Below are 20,279 nucleotides of genomic sequence, written 5' to 3'. Positions count from 1 at the left end.
ATAGACATAATCAGATCACGCTGTCTTTCTAGCAGAAGTGTATACATTTATTAACCTTTTCATCTATGAGAATAATGAAACCATCATAATAACGAGAAGCAATGCTGTCAACAGGAAAAGAAACATCCTGAAAGCCATTTTACGTGCTTTCTGCTGGTAGTTATCAGTAAGAAATTAGAAGCTGAGGGACAAAAACACATTTCAGGGCTTAAGCCTCTCAAGAGAAAGGCTGAACCACGAATAAGATGAGTTTACAAAGTTTCAGTGTACCATAACACAAAGTTAACAAGGCGTCATCCAGAGATAAGGAATTACTTTTTTCATTCCTTTTTTAATCTTCAGTAAGTGCATAAGGAATTTTCATTTTGCTTATTGCATTACAGCTCCTCTTCTCTACTGTCATTTGGTCAGATAAGTATTTAAATACAGCCAAAAGGAAGGGGGGGGAGGGTGGTATCTAATTTGCTATAGGCCCAAAAGCACAAACAATGAAGAGAAAACGTACCTATTTCTGTGTCTTTTTCTCGCTAAACAAAAACACATTATTATGGGTTGATGTAAGAACACCAATTTACCAAAATAGATGGCTTCTGTATCAAAAACCCCTTCTGAAACAGACAGCATTACCACGATCAAATCCAGAAGTGAATCTTTAACTTGTAAGAGCAACAGATTTTGCTGATGTATTTTTTTTAAAGAAAGCCTTCATTACAGGCAAATGCTTATTACAGCCATAATTACTACAGCACAAATGAAGAAACTTGGACTATTCCTCCTTCAGCATCAAGTCTAGTTCCTTAAAGCCTTCTACAGCTGCAGCCAGAAGAATCAGGCACGCACAGCTCCCAGTGGGCAAATCCTTGGTTTAGTTTAGCACCATTCAGAGTTTCTCAATCCATGTTCTATTGTAAAGACATAAGAATTTGGCCTTGATAAGGAGATATCAAAACCTTCTTTATTCTTTCCTCGAGTAGACATCACCATTTATCTTTGCTATTTAAACTTACGACTAACTACAGCCAGAGCTTCAGGTTGCTCTAGTGTGAAGATCCTCCATCTGCACAGATTACCGACTAAGGTTTGTGGCACTCAATACCAAGCCCATCCCATTAGGACTCACAAATACAAAAGTCCTATTTATTGCACTTTTCATGTCCATATTATATACAGGACTTCTCCCACATACTGTGAAAAGACCCATGCATTGCACAAGTCCTTTATTTCTAAATTTTCATTTCCTCCATTGCTTTTCACTCCTCTTTAAAACCTACTTCTGCCTCAAAGATGATGTGTGCCTCACAGCTGTGTGAAATGCATTGGATAAAGTTGGTAATAGACTGCACAGATGCATCAGCAGCTGCTCTCTATGCCCCGTGCCTGGGCAGTGCTACAGCAACCCTGTAGAAAGCCACCACATCAACATTATGCTCCTCTACACAGTGAAAATGAACTCCATTGTCAGGCACCTAAACAGCTGCCTTGGTGCTACATTCATTTCACCTTATTCCTTACAGCTACAGGACCAAATTGACTACAGAGGCTTGAGTGTACATGCAATGATGTGTAGTTAAAATACCAAGCACCTGCTGTACCCCAGAAACAACAGTGGGATTTTGTAAGATCATCAAAGCCTTCTAGAGCAGAAAATTACTGTTTTTCAACAAGGATCTATGTACAGCAATGCATTAACAAGCTCATTTCTGCAGTAGTATTTGGAAGGAAACTTCAGGGGAAGGTTTCCTCAATGACAAAATGAATTTTTGCAAGTAATTCTGACAACCTTAGCCACCAACTCTATCTTAAGTTTGGTCTGCATTAGCTCTCAATAATGATATGCTACAACTATTCAGCCTTGTCTGAATTCCAAACGTTTGGCCACAACAGGCGAACTACACAGTGAGAGATACCAGTTGCAAGGGCTGAGACCTCCACTCCCTTGATTATGCTGTACAGCACTTGATTCCCCAGCAAGCTTAATTGTGGAATAATGGGGAACAAATCATAAGGAAAATGGCAGCCACTGACCAGTCACTGTGCCTTAAGAATATTGTATTAGAATACCATATACTTCCACTTACTCTTCTGATATATTGAAGAGTCATCATTTGAAATTAGCAGGAGAGAATGGCCCAGAATGAGCATTAATGCTATTCACTCATAGGATTAAAAAAGGAAGAATTAATTAACTAGCTACCATTAAAATGAGAATATTTTTGCAACGTTATAGATGATGCTTAGAATGGCATCCAGTGCTTTTTCATACCAACATATTATCATGGCTCCAACACACACAAAATGCTAATCCTCTTTTAATACTCCTTATTTCCCTGCAGATTTCTGTTTACACTGGGGAAAACAGATCTATTTACTTACATGTTAAAATGGTGAAACAAACTGCTCTGAAAAAGAACGGGAGGTCCTGCTGAGCATGTAAATATACAGAAAGGGATGCGTACTCTTTACAAACTGGCAAAATCCCATGTTTTTTGTATGAGTAACATACAAAAGTAAGACTTCTGGAACTAGAAAGCAAGATTAAAAAATACCACCAATTATATTCTTGCCCTGAAGAAAGTTAGAGAAATATTCAAGCACACATGAAGCAAAGTAAGGAACTTGCTGCGTTTCATTATGATCAGTAAAAATGGTCAGCTCATTGGCATATTATTAGCTAACCCTGCTGTTTTCAAAGTGTTAATGCATAGAATTATTAATTATTTACAATCATACAATATCCCAGAGTTCTGAGGCATCGAATGTCTGCATAAAATGAGAATTTAAGATGAGCAAATCCAAAATGACTTCTTTTTTTTGTCCTGTGTAGCTATAAACATATGTTTACCATCTGTGGAATTATGGGAAGCAGCTGAGTTTAAAAAAACAACAGCTGTAAAATAAAATAATGCTATCAATTTCACTTTACAGTGACAGCTCAGCTGCTCAAAGATGAAATGAACTCCAGGTTCAGAGCAACACTTCTACTGTAATTCAACTTAAAAGACAAGTCAGCTTTTATCTCTGTTTGATAATTAAAATCATTATTTGCTACAACAATCCTACCCTAAATAATTTTAGCATAAATTTCCTTGTTTCTCAAAATATAGAGACTTTGAGGCACCATCTTCAAAAATGCAGCAACTTATAAAATTATCTTATGAATTGACTGCTTCAAAGCAAACTGAGTGGGCACTAAATCACCTTGGCAACAAATCCATGCCAATATCAAGGATATACAGACTGCCCTATCAATACACTATATAGGCTCTTTTACTGATAGATATTCCATGGCTTGTTAACCAAAACTTGAAGAAATGTTTTCAGCTTTTCTGTAGATTGCTTTTGGAGTGCAAGTATTAATATTAAGGTAGGGGAGGTGTTTTTTGTTGGTTGGTTCTGCAATTGAAAATCGATCATAAAATCATATAAATGAAATGAAACACATCAGAGAGAACTTTTCATGCTTTTGGCCATTTATCCTTCCTTTGCAATGTTTTTATTTCAGATGCATATACTGGCATACTCAAATGACAGCACCTTGGGAAGACTTATAAGTGGGAAGATCATCCTGGTCCAAATAGCCTGGGCTACTTAGAAGCAATGGAAGCTCCAAAAGGACAAAGAAGTTTGCGAACAAAACCCAGGCACCCATTACCCACTCTGCTGGTCACCCATTACCCACTCTGCTGAGACACATTACTTCTTTATCTAAGAAAAATATAGAGAAATGAAGTTATTCCAGAAACAGAAAGTCTACTGTTTTGCAGCAAGGCAAACACTGCACACAACAAGAATTATCTGCCAAAGAATGCAGGAACACAGCCTGGAAGACCTCCTCTAATCTGGAAGTCAATGCTGAAAAAGGCAACAAAGAAGAGACACCTCAGACAACTTGCATCACATGAGGATATTCTGCTAATAAAATCAAGGAGAGAGAAGTCTCCAAAAGCATTTAAGGTCACTATGGACTGGACAGGAGACTACAGTTCAAGCTTTGCTTTGGGAAATTTTGAAGATTAAAGCCATCAACTCCAATGTTATCAACACAGTATCATTACATACACAGGAGTAGCAGGTGGGCACAGTGGGTAGGTGAAACCCCAAGTAAGGAAACCAAAAATACAATGCCAAATATGAGGCATTTCAGTAGCTACAGTATTCTACCTTGCACAATCAGATTCTTCTCTGTGTTGGACCTGTCTCAAATCCCAAGTTTCAGCTGAAATTCATACAAATCACATTTCAGGAGCATAAGATAACTAATCAGAAGTATTGCATTGCCTAGCTAGTTTCCTTCTTCATGTACTATTTCATATCTGCTTACCTTAAAGAAACCATGCTTCCTGTTTCTCTGTCCAAGCCATAAATTACTTTCAGGTATCAGATTTGTTTCTGGGGGATCAACGATACGTTCATAAATCCTGCAGAGGGAAAGCATTGCCATTACTAAAATACTATTTTTCCCCTTAAAAAATCCTGGTCAAATTCAGTCAGCAACAACAACAACAAAAATAAATAAATAAATAAATAAATAAACACCACAAAGCAGAACAAAAACTAACCCTTCCATTAAATGCTTAATGTCTATTGCTGACAGTTTTGCAGGTACATTATAACCTCAAAAGCAACAGTTAAATAGAAAGTACTATAAAACCCACTAACACACAGTGACTGCATTTTCCCCTTGTGCAACTGTGCAGTGCTAAGTTGAAGATGCCAGGGAAAACAATAAGATGGGAAACCATCCTATCCTTAGTAGTCTACTTCAAACTCAGCTTCAACCAGTTCTGAGGAAGAAGAGCAGATATAAGATCCAACCAGAGAAATAACATCTTGGTATTTTCACACAGTCTCTAATTTTGAATGAACTTTGCAAAGGCCATTTATTCCACCTCATACACCCACAGCCTTTTAGGCTTTGCATTCATTTTATTTATCCCTGTGCCCAGACCTTTCAGTTTATCCACTTGTCCCATTCACAGCTGCTACAGAATTCATTTGGTTTGCATACATATTCTCCACATGTTCCGCCAGTACTACACAGCCAGTTTGCTCACATCAGTGGCACAAATCTGATAAAGAATAGGAACTTTCTCTATTTGCTCAACCTTTATAGGCTACAAAAACTTGTTCATGAATGCAGTAATCTCTAATTTCTAAAGTCAAATCATGGTAAGTTGCTGTAATGCATTCCGAAATTCAAGAAGCATTTGGAGTTTTAAAAAGGTTTGATTTTCAGTTGGTTTTGCTTTTCCTTTGACTGATTATTTAAGAAACCAGTAAAGAAGTTGACTTCATACCTTCTTCAGTAAGTCAGACCACCACAACGATGATATCTCACTACAGTGGATTATGAAAAATTCAAGACCAAAGATGTTACTGACTCCAGATTCTCACATTATCATGTTCCACATGTGGGTGTCACAAACTTTCTACTTCATAACAAAACCAGCACATTTAATAAGGATTACTGAAAGACGATGACATGTATTTCCACTACTGTCTAGCTCAAAGGGGTGCGTGCTGCTCTGTAATCATACCAGCATGACAGCCAATAGATAAACTCTAAATATAAATACTTCATGGGACATGGCATATCTTTGAAGGAGTGATTTGTATTTCAGTTTTTTCTTTAAAACTACAGCTTTAGACTGAATGTACAAAAATGAACACCAAGAAAAAAAAATACAAGGCATTCAACACAACCCATTGCACAGTAATTTTCCCATTTAGAGTCCAGGCATTTCTAGCTCAGGCTCATCTAGAATAATTATTAATTTTTGTGTCCTGTGTTGCCATGCTGTCATGCTGTTGGAAAATTTATACATTTACAGGGACCTACAATGACCTTCAAGTATAAAAGAACGTCAAGAAAGCTCTATGAAGTACAAAGAGTCATCTGTGCTACCTGAGTCTGCTGAACCTGAGAAAAAAAATATGACTTATCATTAGAAAGAACCGCTACCACAGCTAAGAACTAAATAGTTATGTGAAAATTAAGCTTGTTGGTACATTAGTCAGATGATGCATTCTATCAGTCATCATTTTACTGCTCAAATTTGTTATAATTACAATCTATTCTAATTCATTGCATTTCATCAACATGATACATTCAAAGCTCCAGGAAATTTATACTTCTGCTAGTTAATTACTTGTTACTATCTCCTAAAAATTACTATGCTGCATTGTTTTACCTCTTCAGACAACAAAACAAGACAGTGTTCTTTTAAATAATGCTTTGAGAATTATAGGAATGTGGCATGCACCATCTTTATCAATATTTTAAATGTAAGCAGAACCGTTCCACCATGCCTCACACAAAGCTGTACACAAATGCAAAACTGCTGTAAACACTGAAAAAAGAGAAAAGAATTGAGGTTCTCAAGAAATACCAAGGAATAAAAAACATAGAAGATGGAAATGATCAATAAGATCACCTAATCCAACTGTCCACCCACCACCAACATTGTCCACTTACACCATGCCCCTAAGTACCACATCTAAGATTTCACTATACACCTTCAGGGGCAGTGACTGCACCACCTTGACTTTGCAGCCTGTCCATAACACCCTATCAGGCCATAGGGTATTTAATGCCATAACACCCTATCAGGCAGTTGTAGGGAGGGAAAGGGCCTCCCCTGAGCCTCCCCTTCTCCATTCCTAGGTCCTCTTCCTCCACACAGCTTTCCAGCCACTCTGCCACAAGTCTGTAGCAATGTATGGCGTTGATGTGACCAAAGTCACATTTGCAGAACCCTACATCTGTCTGTTACACTATATATAAAATAACTAATCTCCATGAATATGCCCATTAAGTAAGTAGTGATTCAAAAGAAGGCATAAGAAGTGGGTTGGTACTTACCTTCCTAGGTCAAAAGATATCCTGGATCATGCTATTTGGTTCATGAGCAAAGTGAATGTGCTTTACTATTGTTTGCTGTAAAAAATCAGCAAGCGTGCAGACAGCCTAATGCTACCACTGTAATACTCTTCATACTCACAGCAAAAGAAAAGGTCAAAAAGTACACATGAATTTATAAGAATAGCAAAAAAAATCTGCAGCAGGCTACAAAAAAACAACCACCCACACATTTGCAGGGAACAGTGTTTCACCCAGACATTTAGATCGCCCATGTGCATAACACATCTTACAAACCTATGAGGGGGTACTGATTAGTCAGGTTATTTTCTACACTGAGAAAAACCCGTTAGCATAAACGTTTTGTACCCAGTCTCAAAGTGAAATGACAAAAGATACTACCGAAGGGTGGAAATTCTATTATAATTATTGTTTATTAAACAGGATAAAGCCTTTGCTTTACTCCTCCTTCCTGCACTGATTTTCTTGTGGAAGAAAAAAAAAAAAAAAAAAGGCTTTTTAGTTTGGGTTTTTCCTTTGTTTGTTTTGGGATTTTTGTTTTGTTTTTACAGCTTCTGCTTTATTCACATCTCCTTACTTGATTTTTCTGGGCTGAGGAGCCAGCTTTATCCACATTCAACCATACCTGCTGTTTGGTATTTGAGTAGCTAAGCTGTATCCAGTTAAAGTCTTCCAACTTTGGATATGCTCTAAAGCATAGGAGATCAGTTTCTGATACTCTTTGCTTTGATACCCAGAGTACAGCATGCTTCACAAGAACAGGAACACTTGGAAAGAGAACCCCCAGGAACAGTGGTCTTTAGAACTGCTGCAGACTGAATAGCTCCTCTAGCACCAGCAGACCAGGTTTCCAAGTTAAAAGTTCTACTCTGTCTCTACTAAGAGCTGCAGCCTAGCATTTCTATGGCTGATTTCAGTGTGATCTTTAAGTCTCTTGTCTCTATTAATAAAAGAACAGGTTTATACGATCTGGCTGCCACACTTACTCTCATGAAGCTGTAACTCTGCTTGTAGCTATCAGGTGTTGAATTCATCGTATCCATTTTTAAATGTCTCAAAACTTTACACCTACAGGGAAGCTAGTCCTATAGACACTCTCCTGTTAATGAAGAGACATAAGCGTTTCTAGGATATGATTCATCTTACAGTAAATTAATCACTCTCTGAAGGCATCTCCAATGACTGCACAGGAGCACTTTCTGACATCAGGGTGAGTCATCGAAACTGATTTTTGCAATTCAAAACCTGATCCTCGAAGCTGATGTTCTCTTGTGGCCATTCCTTATCTTATATACACCTGTATTCTCATATCCCTTAAAAAATAAAGGATATGGCTAAGTCATACAAACCAAGGCAATGTTAGAGCACCCTAAACTTCAAGAAATGATCTTGAAAAGAAATACAAAGATACCATGTGTCTCTGCTTCAACCCATTTTCTTAAATACTTTCCAATGCAAATGTATCAATACTAACATCATTTCTTTTTAATGGTGTTTACAAATAGGATGCACTATCTGACAGGCATTCAGTTCTAGAGCAACTTCAACTGAATTATTCATTTCGTTTCCAGCATTCTGCTTCAGAAAAATAACCTTCCTGAGGGAAATTCTGATTTCTTCAGTTATCTCATCTGTCATAGGATAGGAGTTCACAACCACTCCAAAGAGGAAAACAATTTAGATTAAAATTTCAGCTTTTGAGGGAAGCTTTTAGTTATTAGATTTTAAATGTACAATAGTAACTACAAACTATTTAATCAAAAGTAACTGTTCAACTCCTAGGGGAGAAAAAAAGCTATTCAGTAAGTAACTGTATATGTGAGGTAAAGACTCAATCAAGATCACATACTCAGTTAAATTCTATTAAAATCTTGCCACCCAAAAGATTTCACTGATTTTCCTATATAATCACCAAGATAAGGTGATATAGAAGTAGACATACTCTACTTCTCAGCTTAATTATTTCAACTATAATTCTAAGTTCAGAACTAAAAAGTGCACCTAACTAAATCTCTAAGGCAACCTCTTTTTCATTCAAAGGATGCAAATTAACTTCTAATATCATGCAGCAGCAAGAGGAAATGAAATAAACACAAGAAAAAACGTTTAGAAGAGCACAGTTCACTGTCTGCTTTGGGGGACTTCACACAAAACTTCAGAGATGTTTTCTATCCACGTGAGGCTTTTATTTTCTTTATATATATATATATAAAGAAATATATATATATATATTCTTTATATATATATATATATACACACACAGAAATATATATATAAAAATATATTTTATATATATATATATATATATATATATACAAAGATGACTAGGCTGCTTAGGCTTTTCACTTTCCTATAAAACCATAACAAAATTACTGATGACTTACAGAAGTGTTGCTTGAGTATTGGACTAAATCCTGGTTATTGTTATTGATTTAAAGTAGAGAACCAGCCCCAAAAAAGGCAGAAAGCCACCCTTCTGAGAACACTACAGGGTGTCTTTTACCTGGAAATCCCAAGGTGCCATCAAACACCTTTACGAACAAGATCGATAGAATTAACTTTTATTTGAAATGAACAAAAAGATCATTTTTTTTCCTGATGATAACAGCCTCCAGAGCCTCAACAGGAGGTTAACAGCCTGTTTACAGGGCTGCAGTGTTTACCTGTCTTCTTATAGCACTCCTGAAAGTATGAGCAACTCAGAAAACAGCTAGTCAGCAATAGAATAGCAAAAATGTGCCAATACCTGCAACATATAAGGAAACAGGCCCTAAACAGAGACTGCAAGGACCTTCATTCCTCACAAGTTCACTCTAGTCAGAGATAGCAAGTTAGCCATTTGATTTAAGTTTTCAAGATTTGTGGGAGGGAAAAAAACATAATAAAAGGACAAACTACAAGGTCAACTATGATGTACCCAGAGAAACTGCATTTTATAATACACGCACTATTCACATTTGTTGCTTTTCTGTTATAATCTGTTTGTTTTAAGATAAAATTACAAGGTACCCAGCACAAAACCAGTTGAGCTTGATACCCAAATGGTTAGTGCACATTTAAGTTCTGAGAACCTTTTTATAGCTTTTCTCAAAGTCTATCTTGATCTGTCACATCTGAAGTAAACATCCTGTGTCTCTGATCCTGGCTGTGAGCATAAGATTTGCATGGAACTTGCAGGTAGCAGAAGCAAAAGATAAACACACTTGTCACTTTCTCTGGTGAAGATGCCAGCTTTTACCATATTCAGCCTGTTTTGCTACAGCAAAGCTAGAAGTAGTGCCTGAGTCAAAAAGATACCTTGATTGAGGAGCTTTCACACATACTTTTCTTAAAAATCAAGGCCAATTTTTACAAATTCGTGTGAATTTAGATACATATCTTCAAACATCTCAATACAGAGTTAAAAGCCATCTAGCTCAAATATAAGTTTACAAACAAATTCTCCAACTTGCCACACATATTTCGGTTGTCATTTTATCACTTGTAAGTAACTAATGCAATCTGAGTGCAAGAGCATAAAACATGCACACAAATATTCCACTGCAGACAACTCCACTTATATTACAAGACTAAAGCTTTCAGGTTGACTAAAAGACACCCTTTAACATTAGCAAGCATTGAAACAGGTCCTAAGAACCAACACTGATTCAAATAGACTGTCAACAAGAAGGCCAAAAGCACACTGCTCTCACTTGTTACTCTACTAAACATCACTCAAATAATTCTCACACAGCCCAGATGGTCAAGACTGGGCAATCCAAGATTCCACAAGTAAGAGGGAGAAATTAATTCAACAGGTTCTTCCAATAGATAACAAGAAAAGCTCTCCTACCACAAGTTGAGCAAGAAGCTCATAGATAAAGTGACATAGGTTCAAGATTAAAAAAGAAAACTCTATTAAAGAACCCATTAAGTAAGTAGTAAATAATTAAGTCTATCTTGCATCAGAAAGCAATAGGTAGAAACACAGCACAAAACATCACCGCTACTTAAGATCTTGCAGCAATATTAACCCTTAAATAGCATTCTACTAGAACAAAGAGGTAAAACCATGGTTACATGGCTTATCTCCACTTTGTAAGGAAATGTTAAGCTTGCTCTCTGTGTTCTACACAAAACATTTGTTAAGTGAGAACTGGCAGTGCAGAAACTTGGCTTCTATTACGCCTACCTGCATTATGCAGGGACACGCTGGCCCCTGGCCCCAAGATCTGCAGCACAAGGGTCTTCACAATTGGCAGTTTACAGCCTGGAAACAACCCTTCTTCACAAAGCACGTGGAACATCCTGTTTTCTGTTTCATGGCTACTCTAAACCCCAAGGTCATTTCACCTAGTGCAGTAAGACAGATGTGACTGTGAGAAGACTCAGGCTTTTAACTCCAAGTCCTTTCTGTACAGCTACAAAGCACGAATTTAAGCCAACCACAAGCAACCTTCCTGCTAAACAGCTTCTTTTCCCCCTCCAAAAAAAAAAAAAAAAGGCATCTGCAGAGAATCTAATTGCCTTGATGAGATGATCCTGTGACAAGATACATGCAGTCATCAAATCAACTCATCCGTATTCCACAGCCAATTTCCATTAATGACTGAAGGTAGCTATGGGTTGAGGACCATGAGTTTACATATGAACACCCTACTCATGCTTCCCCACTCCCACCAGAGCCCTGCTGTTAGTTGTCTCAGCAATACTCAGAAGTACGTGGCTCTCCCAAGAGCTGCCAGTGCTCCCCATCTAACTGCTGCTTCAGTAACCCAGCACAAGGATGACTCATTTCACATCCCCCAGTTCTCACCAAAGGTTCATAAGATAACCCTCATCTCTGTTCTCCCACGGTATTCTTGAACTGCCCATTTTATCCTTGGTGGTTTGAATGACAACATTACTCTCATAATAACTAATTGGGCATGACTGAGAAAATGTATGAAGCAAACAGTAAACACAGAACAAGCCATTATATTGGTTCTAAAATTAAGTTTTGATGGAAACTGCCAGGCCAACAGACAGAAAAGCACTATCCAGGGACAGCATTTGGGTTTGGAGCTCATTTCTTTAAGCATTTGACAAGCTCTAGAGATGAAAGTGTGGCTCAGCAATGAGATTTTTCACTGCAGACTTCAATGGGGCCAGAATTTCACCCTGGAGACACTCCACAGCACATTCTTCAGTCAAGTTTAAGGTAAGTGTCTGGTGTGACACAGGAGGAATGAGCTAGGGCTGAGGAAGTTCTTTCAGTTGCATTAGTTGGCACTGTGATTTGCTTTCATTCTTCTCATGCTGAAGTGAATGCTGCTAGAATTGCAGCACAATTATGTAATGCAGCTCCCATTGATTCTTTCATTAGTGACTGGTCTCACAGGTACAAAAAAAAAGTTATGAAACTAGAAATAGCACACAACCTTACTGCTATGCTGAATACGGCTCCTTCAAAATATCATTGTAATGGTATTACTGTTTATAATGGTTCTTCACATGATTAAAAAGTACACACAATAGCCAATATCTATTCACTAAACACTTATCCATGAAAAACTGGGTACTTCCTGAGCTCCCAGAAAAACTTCACTACTTGAAATGTGATATAGGACTGCCTTTGCTATTCTCTCAGCCTTTTTCCAAAGAAGCTCTCACCCGACAGGCACTTCATTGCCCCCACGTGCTCAGTACTGAGCTCACTTGCACCCTGATGCTCAGCAGGACCATTCAAACCAGAGGACTGGACAGAGCTCTCCCACATACAACAAGTCTGCAAATATACCAAGAAGCTCTGCACAACACATGAAGTGAGACAGGACAACAACCATCACTGCAGCAGCAGCCTTACAGTCATGGCCATGCACACCCTATCTCCAAACTTTGACACCTTCCTCAGCACCTGTCAGCACTCCACACATAGGAAATAAATGCAATCACTCCTAAACCACTAAGTGCTTTCAGGGCTGGCAGCTTGCTTGGACACCGAACAGTGAAAGGACAGGCAACAACAAATAATTCAAGCAGCCTCCTACTAGTTATTTCCCAATAACTAGAACATTTCAGACAACCCTGGGCTGGTTTAACAGTCTTGAGCAGCCTTGATGCTGTTCTCCTGGTTGCTCTCGCCCCTCAGTACTCAGAAGGTTTTACATCATTTGGGAAGTCTCTACATTATTTGCTGTATGGAAACCCAAATCTCAAGTCAGCTTCTGAATAGTTCAGAGGGTTCTCCTCCACAGTCTGGCAGAGCTCCAAGGCTTTCCATAAAAGTATCTGCTAAAATTATACTACCATTTTTCAATGCAACTCCAGCATTACCCTCTGTGACTTCCAGTCCTGAACTCAGACCTCAGCTAAGCATTTCACAAGGGAGAGTTCCTTTATGTTGTGGATCTCTGCTGGTCTGCCCGGCTGGTGCAAGATAATTGTTTTCTACAATCAGAAAGGAAGAGCCCAAGCAATTTGCTTCATGTAGCTGATTCTCCAATTACAACCATCTCCCCTCTGTCCACATGACTCCATTAGCACTACATTAGCACAGAAAACCTAACCAAGCAACAGGAGATTTCTCCTGAAAAAGATGCACAGAAATTCATCTCTGCATAAAATTATGCATGCTAAATTTTTCAGCATCTGTTCTTGTAAATAGTCATCCCAATTTAAGTGATTACTGCTTTATTGCTTAATCACGGAATCACAGAATGACCCGGGTTGGAAGAGACCTTAAGGATCATGAAAATCCAACCCCCCTGCCTGGCAGGGCCAACAAACTTCCACATTTACTAGATCAGGTTGCCCATGGCCCCATCCAACCCGGCCTTGAACACCTCCAGGGACTGGGCATCCACAACCTTCCTGGACAGCTGTTCCAGCACCTCACCACTCTCCTAGTAAAGAACTTCCCCCTGACATCCAACCTAAATCTTTCCTCTTTCAACTTAAAATCATTTCCTCTTGTACTGCTATTATTGGCCCTTTCAAAGAGTTCACTCCCCTCCTGGTTATAATTACATGTATGTATGTATGTTATAATTACATAATTATATATGTTATATATATGCATACAGGACAAGCATTAAAAACAAAATCTGAGAATAGAATAACACACCTGTTCACACACTTTATGAAATGACAAACTCAGCTGAAACTTGCTAGTCTTGGTTTAATATTATTCCGTCTACCATTCTCCATCCCCTCTGAGCAGGAGCTATGAAGCCCCCCCGCTGCAGCACTGCCCCACACCAGGCAGCCAGCTGCTGACCTTGCTGGTACTGCCTGTAAGCAGTTTGTTTCTTCTACACGTGGGCAATGCAGCCAGGCACAACTAAAATTTATATTTTATTGAGTCCAACTGATTGCATCCCAGCATTTCCTCACAGCTTAACTACGCTAACAATACAGGATGGACAGCAGCTGAGATGAAAAGCCAGCTGGAGATCTCTCTCATGCTAAAGAGGTTATTGCTTTTCTGTCAACCAGAAGGATCAGTAGATGAAAACTAACTCCCAAACCAGAGTTATTACACACCAGAAGTTGGGTTTACCTGTAATGCACAATTAGAGCACTCTGCCTAAGCAACAAGCTCTGTGACAATTTTTACAACTGATTAAAGAATGGAGAAGCAATCCAGGACACCAGAAGTTTTCAGCACAAAGTACTAGCTCCATAACACTGCCATCATGCCATCTCTTTGGTTAAGAGGAGTTTTAAACTTCAGGCTGGCAGCTGGAAAATGTTACTTATGAGGATTCAGGGGTACGGGGCTCCTTTATTTGGATGATGTTGCTTTAACAGCTAAGAGTGCCCATCAAAACCATACGCTGGATTCATAAAAAAGACTAACGTTTTTTATTGGAAAGCATTAATTTTCACAGAAAATCGCCTTCTTCCTTTCACACCTGCAGACAGAGTTCAAAGGAAAGATCCCTGATACTCTCTGCACAGGTGAGTACCTTTGGAGCAGCATGGTTGATGAGAAATAAAACAACAAAGGTAAAAAAAAGCAAGCAGCCTTTAGCTTACCTCCCCAGAGCAATTAAATACACAGAAAAGAAATATAAACTCAAAATTGTTAAGTTGTCAACAAAAGCATTTTTATATGGTTACTACCATCTCTTAAAACCACAGCCCCAGTGCTGCTACTTCAGTCATTGGCGACATTACAGACTCTGTACAGCTAAAACTAATTCCCATCAAACTGAAAGCAAATCCCAGCTATTACAGGTACTGACAATCTCCTGGGGTAGAAAATCTCCTGACAACGCAGCCATGCACTGCAGGATCCTTTACCTCTGCTCTCCAAAGAGAACAAATCTGGGAAGGTTCCTGGCAGAGCCTATTTCATTACAGAGTAACTCTTCAGGGCCAGTTTATTTAACGATCTTCTGACAGTCGCTCTAGGTTAGCCCACATGCTCATCAGAAAGGCAACCGCTGACAATCTCCTTTTCCCTACAGTAGGAGAGGTACAGATCCTAACCATAGCTAATGCTTTAAAACAAGATTTCTATGCCGCTAGTGGATTCAGCACTGGGGATGGAAGGAGCTAAACAGCACTGCAATTAATTTCCATGTCGCTTTCAGCAGAGGTTTTACTGTGCATGAGCTGGACTATCATAACAAACACAGTCTTCTAATTTTTCTCAACTTTCTGAACCTTATCAAAATGCTCCAAATCAAGTGATATTTTTACAAGCTTTTAGCCTGGGCTTACATGTAGTTTCCTGTGTCATCAGCTCCAAGCTATAGCACCAAACTCAGCAACAACTTTCACCCTCTGTTTTCACAAAGGAACACCAGAAGGAGTCAGAGTAGGAACTGATCTGAAACGGCCACTACTGTACTTTCACTCAAATATACATCCCTCTATACGTACACCTTCCCCACCATCTCACGTACATATAATTGCAGTTATCAGCAATTAAGTGCCTTTAAGGACAATCTTTAAGACAGTAAAGTCTTTTACCAGACCTCAGACAGCTTTCCCTAACCCTGCCAGGTCTGAAAAATAAGAAATCAGCTTTGAGTTGAATCCAAAAGACTATCAAAGTACCAAATGGCAGAGCAATTTTACAAATCAGATTGAGGTGGGTGGTAAGGCTGCAAAGAATTTAAGTAGATCTAACTATCAGTTAACAACTTAGAAGTTTCTTTTCCAATGCTTTTTGATTATCTGCAGTTTTTAGAGGCCAGAGGTTACATTCCAGTATCAAAGCAAATCCTGTAGCAAAGGTATGGGGAGCGTGGATATGTTTCCCCAGTGCAAATAGTTTCGCATACAGGCTAAGTTTAAGAGCACCACATTCATATATCACTCTTAAGTATGGTCTACCAAATACATAGTGTGTTCCAGTTACCAAAAAGGAGTAACGCTCCTATGCAAATCTATACACATTTGGAAGTATGTAAAGTTGCTACTTCCTTGAAGAAATTCAGTAGTGATCCAAGGAGTGAATTTTCTTCTTATTTCTTTTTCTTAAAATACAAAGAAACAAGAGACAGAAACTCAGGAGCTCAAAATTACCCCTCATTGACTTGCCCTTCTTTAGGCCAAGCAGATCATTTTCACATCTTCTGATGCTTACTGTAGTGTCAGCCAGAAATGCTGCTGCCAAGATGAAAAAGATGTGGATTCATTCTTTGAGCCCAAAGATGCAGGGGGTTAAATTATAAAGCAAACTACAACACCAACATGCACAAAGGTCTCTAATTAACTGAGCTGAGACATCACATCTGAGTCAGGAACCCTCTCCAGTTTCATTTAAACTTCTACAATAATCTGCCCTCAAGTCAAGCTTTCAAAACTACTCACATCATGTTATTCAGGAGTCGTTATAAACAAGCACAAATGTGTAGCCAAATGGCATTTAGGTATGGATCTGTTCTGGGTGTAGCCTAGAGGACACTTATAAATGCATGAGACATCTAGCAGAGACATCTGTACGCATTTATCTCCTCATTTAACAGCATACCTTATTCCATAATCTTATTTATCTATTGCTGCTTGTTACTGTTAAGGAAGTCAACCACAATTCTATGCAGGTCTCTTGTTCATGGATAGAATTCTGTACAAGACTTCTCATATTGTCTTCCTTCCACACAGTATTAAAGAAGGCAGACAGCAAAAAAAAATAATCATAAGGTGGTCTTTCAAGAACAATCTTGCTATTCATAAAAAAAAAAACCAACACTGGACATGAGTAATCTGTCCCAAAACCCATTATATCAAGAAACAGAGAAGTACACTGTGGTAAGTGAAGAGATAACAACAGATGAACCAATAGCAGTAAGGTAAGTAAATCTGAAGACTGAAATGAAAACAATCATTTCATGCCTAAATGAAATTAAAACTCCTTTAAAAGCACATAATTGCTTTTAGGGTTCAAACAAAAGGATTTAATACGCAAGCTTACTCGAGATGAAGTTTTTACTGTCAATAATTAATGCAGTTGTAGTCATCGCCTCAAGTTGCACCAAGGTAAGTTTAGGCTGGATGTTAGGAAAGACTTCTTTACAGAAAGGGTAGTTAAACACTGGAATGGGCTCCACAGGGAGGTGGTTGAGTCACCGTCCCTGGATGTGTTTAAGAGCTGTCTGGATGTGGTGCTCAGAGATATGACTAAGCAGAGGGTTGTTAGAGTTAGGTTACTGTGGATAGGCTTAGGTTGGACTTGATGTTCTTTGAGGTCTTTTCCAACCTGAGTAATTCTACAATTCTTACAATTACTTCAGTCAATATTAAAGCTTTTCCAGATGTTCTAATGATCTCTTACCTCCCACAATAGTCCCATAACCTTTTTCTGTCTGAATGAAACAAGGACTTTAGAAATAAATATCAGCTGTCACTTTGTCCACTCAAGTGCCGCAATTCCAAAACAACCCATGTACTGGACAGATCTTCTCACTGAAGGCAACAAGAATATTTTGATCCTCATTCCTGCACTAGAGTAGCTGAAAGTAATGGTTTGTTTTCCTCATTCCTAAAGGCTATTTCTAAGGTCCCAAATCTGAGTGACTGATGGGGGGAAAAAAAAAAACCTAAGTCAGCAAAGGCCAGTCTTCAACACGTGAAGTCATATCCCAGTGGACAAGATTCTGAGAAGAGATTCTAGGTCTGTTGCTTTTTTATTCCTTGAAATCCCAACAATCTGCCTTACTGAAGTCTTCACAACTTCTACAGCAAACAAGTGATGGACAGAATACTCCTCAGAAAACAAACAGCATCCAGTTCTACACATGCAAAAAGAGCTTTCACATTTTTCTGAAGTTTATAAGTGAAGCAGTGGGTAGAAATCAAAATAAAACGTACATTGCATATGTGAAGGGAAATTAAAAAGCCTCTGACATATCTCTCTGTTCAAGTTTTCAGGTACACTGAGTGAAGGGGCTCACAACAGAACAGACTGCACACTCATCTATCACACTGAAATGCAATCATAGTCAAACATAACAACAGCAAGCATCTAAACCACAGAAGTGCATTTATGTGGAATGTGGAATGTGTAAAAATAAAAAAGTAGCAATCAGCCACTTCCACATTAGTTCATAATTAACAACGTATTGTTTCAGCTTAATGCTTTGCTTTCCTTTTCTTATTTTATTGCAGTTTGTTGTACTTCTAAAATTAAGTTGTTCTTAGGCAGCAAACAGACAGTGCTTTTAAAGAAATAAAGCATATGATGTATTTTACCTGTTGCAGTCCACATGGAGCAGAAGGTGGGATGCACTAAGCGACAACGCAATCCTGTGCCACTGCCCGTCTGCCAGGCGGTATGGGAACACCTCTGTTCTTGACTTCCCATTAAACCTGTAGTGGTATCTAATCTCATCCCGTAAGCCACTGCTCTCCAATTCAAAATAGCTGTATTTAAAACACAAAGAAGAATCAGTTTCATTTTTTTGGTCTATTCATTGCGTCTGTCACTTTCTTCTTAATTCACAGAATTCCTCAAGCAAAGACTACACGGAAGGTCACCATTTGAGGATGTTACTCAGCATAAATCATTCACTTTCTAAAAGAGGTAGAGAGGCAAGTAGTGTGCATGCAGCACATTACAAAAATAGCAACGCCATTTACACGAGAACAGCTCATGTTCAAAACCATTTCATGGTCCTAGAAACTGAAGTCCTCTTGTTATCCATAGAATAGGCTTGACAACAAGAAAACGATCGTTATTCTTTTCACCAAGATATTTTCTATAAATGCAGGTTTTGTAGGCAATACCAAAATAAAGGACCGTGTGTATCATTACTGATGAACAAACAATAAGCTATCAAGATAAGAAAACTCCAGGTAATCACTGCATTTGTATTCACTATTTGCAAATCTAGTTTAAAAATTGTTTACTTTTAGGACTCCCCTACATGCAATTGTGCTTAATTCATTTTCTCAGTTTTATTTTTACAGCTGTAATTGCTCAGCTTTACAAGGGAGCAAAGCCTCCTGGCTAGATTAGGTGTCTCAACATCTGGCATAAGCAATCAAAGCCTTCACAGAGTTGTCACAAGAGAATAGTCTTCGGGCAGTACTGCCTTGCTAACAAAGTAAAGCTATTAATTGATGTCACACTGGCAGGAGGAGCCAGATCTTCTAGGGTGAATTTAGCCCTTACCAGTAGCAATGCATTGACAGCATGAATAATTAAAACTCACCTTGGACCTCAGATCACACAGAGTATTTACAGCATATCAAATCAAGTTGCTCTCTTTTTCTTGTAAAATGGTGGCCTGCTTATAGAAAGGTGACACTGACCTCCCTTTAAAGTAGAATAATTCCTTCATCTAAGAACAGATGTTAGGTTTTATAGCTAGTCCTTATGCCAGTCTGCCTGCACAATGTCATGTTCTCCTAACTGAGCAATACCAATGAAACACTGCAGCTGAAAGATGGGTGCTGATTTGGGGTGTTAAAACAGAACAAAACAACCAACCAACCAGACAATAACAAAGACTATTTCCATAAAACAAAAGTAAAAACCCAGGATACCTAGGTTCTGATTTTCATTTCCACTCAAGCCTTTTACCCAGCTCTGCTCTGCACAGTCCTCATCAGCTGGTGTGGCCAAATATAGACAAATTGCATGTAAGAATTATACTAATCAGTGAAGCAGAGTCTACTCAGAACCAAATTTCTCCCAGATAGCTCAATTTTTCAGATTTTATGTTATAAGATAAAATAAGAGACAAAGATACACAACAGATCACAATAGATTGAGAAGGGGAACAGCAAAATGATGCTTGACAAAGAGAAACTCCCTCCTTCATACTGACTACACCTTATAGTTCAAACAGATAAAACTTATTCCACATGGAACATAAACATTATCAGGTCACCTGAAACAAATAACAAAAGTAAAGCAGATAGAGGCAAAACTAAAACTAAATTAAAACCGGACAGACATACATAGGAATAAAAGACACAATAC

General features: G+C 38.5%; 1 protein-coding gene across 5 annotated transcripts in view; it reads right to left on the bottom strand.

Annotated features, from left to right (window-relative positions):
* NELL1 (neural EGFL like 1) overlaps positions 1-20,279 on the bottom strand; it is a 240,186-nt gene that overhangs the window by 190,274 nt on the left and 29,633 nt on the right. For all 5 annotated transcript variants that reach the window (XM_015863431.3, XM_085549860.1, XM_085549861.1 and 2 more), the window contains exons 4-5: positions 18,545-18,715; positions 4,322-4,418 (exon numbers count right to left, since the gene is read on the bottom strand). In XM_015863431.3, coding sequence (XP_015718917.1) covers positions 4,322-4,418; positions 18,545-18,715 — 268 coding nt within the window. The remainder of the gene's footprint in view (positions 1-4,321; positions 4,419-18,544; positions 18,716-20,279) is intronic.

The sequence above is a fragment of the Coturnix japonica genome, chromosome 5 (genome assembly GCF_054131305.1).
Source record: "Coturnix japonica strain WE chromosome 5, WE-NBRP24, whole genome shotgun sequence".
In the NCBI taxonomy this organism is placed as follows: domain Eukaryota; kingdom Metazoa; phylum Chordata; class Aves; order Galliformes; family Phasianidae; genus Coturnix; species Coturnix japonica.
The sequence above is the reverse complement of the archived record's forward strand: the minus strand, read 5'-3'. Positions and strand labels throughout refer to the sequence as shown.